At 41.7% G+C, this 7,294-nt stretch overlaps 1 protein-coding gene across 1 annotated transcript in view; it reads left to right on the forward strand.

Annotated features, from left to right (window-relative positions):
- LOC102199210 (uncharacterized) overlaps positions 1-7,294 on the forward strand; it is a 45,912-nt gene that overhangs the window by 34,122 nt on the left and 4,496 nt on the right. Inside the window, exons 46-61 of the mRNA XM_013913701.1 lie at positions 373-500; positions 606-733; positions 819-936; positions 3,263-3,481; positions 3,580-3,750; positions 3,876-4,025; positions 4,117-4,181; positions 4,289-4,418; positions 4,825-4,904; positions 4,986-5,115; positions 5,262-5,452; positions 5,590-5,680; positions 5,794-5,917; positions 6,012-6,193; positions 6,501-6,662; positions 6,748-6,884. Coding sequence (XP_013769155.1) covers positions 373-500; positions 606-733; positions 819-936; positions 3,263-3,481; positions 3,580-3,750; positions 3,876-4,025; positions 4,117-4,181; positions 4,289-4,418; positions 4,825-4,904; positions 4,986-5,115; positions 5,262-5,452; positions 5,590-5,680; positions 5,794-5,917; positions 6,012-6,193; positions 6,501-6,662; positions 6,748-6,884 — 2,206 coding nt within the window. The remainder of the gene's footprint in view (positions 1-372; positions 501-605; positions 734-818; positions 937-3,262; positions 3,482-3,579; positions 3,751-3,875; positions 4,026-4,116; positions 4,182-4,288; positions 4,419-4,824; positions 4,905-4,985; positions 5,116-5,261; positions 5,453-5,589; positions 5,681-5,793; positions 5,918-6,011; positions 6,194-6,500; positions 6,663-6,747; positions 6,885-7,294) is intronic.

The following is a 7,294-nucleotide window of genomic DNA, read 5'->3' on the forward strand; positions in this document are numbered from 1 at the left end:
GCCTGCTAGCATGCTCTACCAAAAATAGTGCTTTGTTGTGTATCTGACGGACGAAAGCTAAACAATTTCCACACCACTGAAGTTTCAGCATTTTTACAAACCAATTCTGGTTTATTGGTTTCATTCAACGATCCGCTTTCACCCTTCTCATTCTCTGTCGGCGGCACGCTTTTTCCGCCATGTGCGTATAAAAAAAAAGGCACTGCGCATGCGCGTTTTACCCATATTCTATTGCGATATTTAATTTTCTTATCATTGCCTGACATTATACCGGTATTACCGTGAATGCTATGATATGGCCCAGCCCTAATAGATTTTTATTTATTCTGAACTTTATCATTATTATTTATTGTTAACATCTTTTTTTTTTAGCCTCAAATCCAAAGTGTTACTTCCCCAGCAACCCACAACTGAATTCCACAGCTTGGTTTGCTCAGTACATCGGGTCTTTCGTCTCTTTCCTCACTCTGGACGATGTTGTGGCATTTGGATCTCAGTCGGTAAAGAATCAACATTGGTGGAAATTTTGAACTGACGCAGATTTTTTTTTTTCTACTTGGATTCATTTCATGACCTACAGATGTGCTTTTCTCCCCTCCTTGCAGGTTATTCAGGTCTTCACAGTGAACCTTCAGAACATCGCTCTTTTCAACACCTCTTTCTTACCTGCAAACCTCACAAAGTACTACACCGCCCTTTTATATCAACAGGACAGCAACTTCAACCCCTTACTGTGAGTTTAAATCTATACAATATGTTGCGTTCTCCAGCCACAAATCCTGCATTTTTCTGTAAGTGTTGTTTAACCTTCTTTGCAGCCTTCCTATCTTGTTTCGGTGTGTCGCTCCTGGTCCAGCATTTACCCAACTGAGTCCAAGCGACAGTATGATAGTTCTGCAGAATCTCACAGTTCTCTGTACGGACCTGGACCCACAAGTAAGAAACATTTAAAGAAAAGAAAAACAGCTATGTGTGCAGTCTGCTGCTAAAATGAATAGTTATGTCTATAACTTCTGTTCCCTGAAGGAGAGGAACGAGGTACAACACATAAGTATAGGATATCACGCCCTTGCATGTCCTGGCTGAAGAAACCTTTATTCACGCCTGTGGTGACATGTGCACAACCCCGCCTGGACTGTCATCACAGTCATCCCTCAGTTTGATAGCCGCTCTTCACCGACCCAAACTGCTCAGTGGGGCCACCTTGTGTTGTACCTTGTTCCTCTCCGAACAGAAATTATAGACATAACTATTCATTCCCTTTCAGTCGATTTACTCGGTACAACACATGGGACATACATACACGCCCTGCAGAGCAGCCACCGAACCAGAATTGAACCACCACCACCTTAGTGTGCGGTAGACCCAGCATAAAGAACAGTATGAGCCACCGAAGGGGCTGTAACGTCCAACCGATAAGACCGCACAAAAGTATGCGGTGATGCCCAATTAGCTGCTGCACAAATACCAGCAACAGTCACTAATTTTCATATCCACTGACTCCACTGACACCCCCTCCCTCCTGTGCTGAATTGTAGCGTAAGCGAATCATTCAGGACTCACTCACCCCCTCCCTCCTGGCTCATAGCTTCTTCTTCTTCTTCTTGGTTGGCAACCAATGTTAAGGGGCATTACCGCCCCCTGGCACACAGCTCGGTGGACATTTAGATGAGAAAATATATATTTGACACATTTGAGGAAAATACTAATAAAATAAAAATAAATAAAATAAATGTTCTCTTTAGAAATATATATTTTTTGCTCTTTAAAAATAGTTGTTTTTCTTTTTCAATCACTCATCCTAAAGTAAGATTTACATGAAAAGAGAAACAAATTAAGTCTGAGTGAAAATGTACATGTTTTGCACTCTCTGGTCAACTGACTCAGTGAATCAAATGACTCAAAAATCCCATTTACTTTGGTGAGTGACTCATTAAAACTCGATTCAGTAAAAAGAATCAAATTTACCATCACTACTCCACATCAGCCACGCCGCTTTGCTAGCTGGAACACCAGTGTCGCCACATAAGGACGCTGTCATAGCCTGTCAATGACGTTGATTAGCTGCGTATGTACGAATGTGAATCGCATCATTGGCTGGACTATGGGATAAGGTGGCATCGTTCTAATCCCATATGGGAGCAGCCAGTCACTTACTGACTAACACTGCAAAACAGAATTGTTAAAGTTTTAATTTTAATTCCAATTCAAGTTAGATTTTTTTGTGCGCAACGCAGATTTTCTGTGTGCAGAGGCTGTGCCAGCAGTGCGCAATTGCGCACGCGCGCAGCTTAACATTGCTGATGGCTCTTTTTTGCTTCTCATCCTTCACCATCTTTCACATGATTCTGTTTATTTTGAAAAATCTCAACAGGATCTTGAGCTTTATTCTGAAAGGTGTATGTGGAAAATAAACAAGCGGACATGCGATGGTTTTGCCATCGTTAATGCTAATGACAACGCATAAAAACAGGCGCTTGTCCGTCTGTAGTTTGGTTATATTAAATATAAGAGAAAGAGAGAACTTTAAGAAATTAATATAGCCACTACAGTGACCATCAAAACGGTGAAAAAATATTGCCATAAACAGTTTATTTTGCGACACCAGGAAACAAACGATAGCGTAAAATAAAACGCTAGATGTTTTTATATCGTCATCCGATATATATCGTTATATCGAACAGCCCTAAATAAAACCACATTTCTGTAACATTAGTAATTCCTTTTGTGCGTAATTTTATATTATTGTTGATAATAAATTACTTAAAGTAGCAAAACAACCTGAAGAGCCAAAAAAAGCCGGCTCTTTTTGGTGAGCCAAGCCGAAATTCCCATCACTAGTACCGAGTGAATCGACTGAAAGGGAACCTAACTTAAGAAATGCACATACCTACATTCAATACAGGATAGGTAAGGTCAACTAGACATGAATGTTATAAGATTTCAATCTTTCAGAGATTCAGCATCTTGCCTAGTATTTTGGTAAAAAGTAGTTTATTATTTCCTTAAATTTGTCACCCACATAAAATTGGGTTTAGTTTCACTTGCAGGCTCCTGTTTTGAATCTGATGTTTATTATTTAGAGTGGTGTAGAGCTCTTTGTTCTGGCGGTACGTGATTTTAAGAAGGGTGAAATGGAAAGATGAATAAAAGAGCACTAAGCTCTCCTTTTATTAACTTGATAAAGTTTTGTTCCCCAGAATATTTACACTGTAGACATAAATTTGACTCTACTGACAAAGTTTTTCTCACACATGTGAAGGTCACAGCTGCTTTGGCAGGTAACTTTGGTCAGAACATTGACTCCACAGTCATTTCTGCCCTCGGCAGCCAAAGCACTGGCATGTCGCTGAATCAGATCAGCTCAATCAAACCCCAGGACTTAATAAACTCCATCGGCACTCTCTCCACTGTGACGGGCTGGAGCGAAGGCCAGGCCATGACCATCATCCAGTCTCTGCTGTCTTCGGGCATCATACAGGTTGCAGATTTTAGACACAAACATGACTTTAGAAAAATCAAAGTCATCTTTGTGGTCATGTTCACTTATGCATGTGCTGCTTCCATCATTTCCACCAGATCAACAGCTCATCATCGCTGATAAGTCTGGGCACTCTCATCATTGGTGTACCTTCCAGAGTGTTCTTGAGCATCTCTGGTAATCAGCTGATAAGTGCCTCCCAAACTCCTTCACTGGTGGCAAACCTCCTTTCTGGTCCTCAGATCATCCAGCAGATCTTTGTCAGTCAGGTATGACAGGTTTTCTGTTATAACTTGAGCATGATTTGAACTGCACATTTCCATCAGCTGCTTTGGATAAAGATAGAAAGCTTTCCACAGAGAGTTAACTCACAATGCTTCCCATCTCCTCTCAGATCATATCAGTGAACACCAGCAGCGTGCAAGTGATCCAGAACGTTCCCAATGACCTGGCCACTGAGATCCCTCGATCCCTGCTGGTGGGCTTCTCCAGTAGCAACGACGTTATAACCATACTCAACAGAAAGGAATGGAAACGGCAGCAGGTAGAAGATGAAACCCTCAGCTTAGTTTTTATTGTCGTGTTGTGCTACATGCCTGTTATTACAGACTCTTTTTGTTTGTTTGTTTTGTTAGGCTGAATTGTTCTTTGAGTCGGTAGCTACAGAGAGCGCCTCTGCACAGCTGGGAGGTCCAAACAAGTGAGTTCAAATCAGTCTGGGAGATCAATCAAATCAATCAAAACAACCTGCAAATGGGTTTGAGTAGAGCTAACAGTGTGTGTGTGTGTGTGTGTGTGTGTGTGTAGTTTGTCATCCTCTGTGCTTCAAGGGTTCACATGCACTGGAGCAAGGAACATTGGCAATGGGCAAGTCAAGAACCTGATCAAAGCCTGTCGGAGGTCAGGCAGCAGGAAGGTTAAACTAGTGGAGTCTCAGGTACAGTATTCAAGGCATTTATGGGATATTTAAAATCTCCTTCATATCTGCTCAAATATTAAAAAGTGAACATATTGGACATCAAAGGAGAAACTAACAATTGTTTAAAACACACTTAAAACAATATATACATACCCTGTGAATTGGGTTATATAGATTACACCGTATATAACTCTGGCACATAGAGTTAGGGTAATAAATGTTTGAACAAAGATGCAATTTTTGCATGTTGCAGCTGCACACCACCACAGTGGATTAAAGTGCAGACTTCCAGCTTTGGTGGAGAAGGCAAATTACAAAAATGCGTTACCATCCAACAAGTCATGGAGCTTTCTTACACATGTTCTCCGTCATAAACGGGGACGATACAAGGTGCTAATTATTTTGCCTTTTTTTTAATCAACAGCTGACCTGCATGTACACTTACATTAAAGACGATACTGCCAACTTCAACCTCTACCCTCCAGATGTGCTGCTGTATTATGAGTAAGAATCCTGTCTGTTTGTTCTGAATTAAAGCTGAATGGTGGATGCTACAGCTTGTCACACTTGTGTTTCCTCTTGCAGTTACTCACTGGTGCCGCAGGCCAGCTGCAGGGCCTATTTCACAGAGTTGGGAAATGCAGACTTCTCTGTCTTCTCTGCAGCGCTCAGCTACAAGCGCACTGCCCTGTTTGAAAACGCAAAGAGCTGCTTGGTGAGTCCTCGAACCACACATCACTTCTTGAGCTCTAAAGATTAGATGTATTAATAATTGCATGAAATGGAAATAACTGTCATCACACCAAGGTTTTGTTTAATATTTTGAGTTGAAATGAATTTCTGTTTCTTTTATTTTCAAAGGGCATAACAAACACAAGCTTAACTAAAGATGAAATATCAGTATTGGGAAACATGTGCTGCATCCTGGATGCGTCCTACATCCTAAACTCAGATTCATCCATCTTGGAAAATCTCAAAAGCTGCCCCAGCCTCACTTCTGCTCAAGCAGCTGCTGTTCAGGCTCGAATAACTAATGGAAACACAAGATATGGGTACGCAAAACGCTTCACCGCTGTGGCAGATTTTCATTCCTGTTTGTTTGTTTCCTTGTCAGCAGGTTTACATTTTTACATTTGGCCCTTTCTGTCCTTCATAATAATAATCACCGTTCTGTTTTCGTGATAACCAGAGCTCCTTCAGTGTGGACTGAGCAAACTCTGAAAGACCTCGGGATGCTGCCGCTGTATATGTCTTCAACCTTCTATGATCACTTCAACACTGTGAGTAATACATGACCGCAAACATTTACATTTTTTGATTTTGGTTTCTGTTTTTTGCTGTTAACCTTGTTTTTTATGCGCCTTTCTTTCTTTCCCTTTGTTATTGTGAGCAGAAAACAAAGAACAACTACTTGAGGTACTTCATGGGTGTTCTCAAGGAAAACAACGTGGACAGTCAGAAGATCGGGGAGCTGAAGAGCGCAATAAGGATGTCCATTCCTAATGAGGAATCTACAGGTTGGTTTCTTTCTGTCAACTGCTTGGTCCATGTATTAGAATCCAGAGAGAATTTACTGTTTAACCAAAAATTGTTTCTCTTTCTGTGTTTCAGCCTGCACTTTGGGATTCATAAACCGTGTGACTCTCGTTAATCTAATATTCCCCTTAAACTATGATATAAGTCAGTTCACCAGCTGCCTCAATTCCACCATTGTCAAAGACAACTTGGATGCCCTCGTTAACCAGGTGCAGGAGCAGAACTACACAAAGATTGTTCTCAGCAAGTTGCGAGAGGTAAGTGGCAAAAAAACTCCTGGAGCCTATCCCAGCTGGCATAGATTTAGAGGCAGGTTAGGCCCCTCCTGGAGAGCAGGTTTAACACACAGAAGCATTCAGAAAAACATAACACACATTCTGACCTACGGTCGGTTTAAAATCAGTATTCGACCAAACCCCGTGCATGTTTTTGGACTTTGGAACGAAGCATGAGAACCAGCACAGACACAGGGAGGGCATGCAAAGTCTGCAACGCTGACAACTTCTATTATTTAAGCTTTTGCTATCTAAATTTGAGTCTAAATATCTTCTGACTTTTTTATAGGCTTACAGTGCCAGCGGCATCATCCCAGAAGATCAGGTTCAGATCTTAGGAGCAATGTCCCGTAGTGCCACAATGGAAGACATCAACATGTGGAATATTATTCAGATCGACACACTCGCTTCTTTGATGGATGCTTCAAACGGGCCGTGGGACCCGGTTCTGGTGAGCAAACAGAAGAAAAAATCTGAACGTGAGCTTACTTTACATGCTTGTGTCTTCACACCGATGCTTGGTTCTCCTCATCAAGGCCAAAGCCATCATCTCCAAGTATCTGAGTGTAAAGGGGAACAGTCTCAGCAGTGTGGAGCTCAACGCCATTGGAGGACCAAACCTGTGTGCCCTGGATGCTGTTGTTATCAGGAACATTTCGGTTGAAAGCATCAAGTAAGGCGTCAGAGCTGTGACTGTGCATGAATGTGTGTGTGTTTGGAGGTTATTTTTACATCACATTAGCAGCAGGTTGTCAGAGTTTTACCCCTAATACTGCTGGATAAACAGAAACTCACTCAGGAACAAGGTCACACGGAGCTCAAATTTTCACTCGCGACAGGGAAGCAATTGTCTCCAACCCACTTCAACTTGCTTCCCCCCTGCAGGTTGTTTTTATTGGTTACACACATGAATATTCATAGAGCTTGTTGCTGTATTAACTATGAGAAATTACTATAACTGGTTACAAAGTGTGATTGTGCTGTGCAAGCATGATTATACATTGTGTGTGGTTATATGATGGGAGTGCAGCTCTCCCAGATTGTTGTTGGTAGAATCTGTTCTTCTCAAGGCTGCTTGTTCCC

This window comes from Pundamilia nyererei, unplaced genomic scaffold (assembly GCF_000239375.1).
Source record: "Pundamilia nyererei isolate P.nyererei 1_Seehausen unplaced genomic scaffold, PunNye1.0 scaffold00145, whole genome shotgun sequence".
NCBI lineage: Eukaryota > Metazoa > Chordata > Actinopteri > Cichliformes > Cichlidae > Pundamilia > Pundamilia nyererei.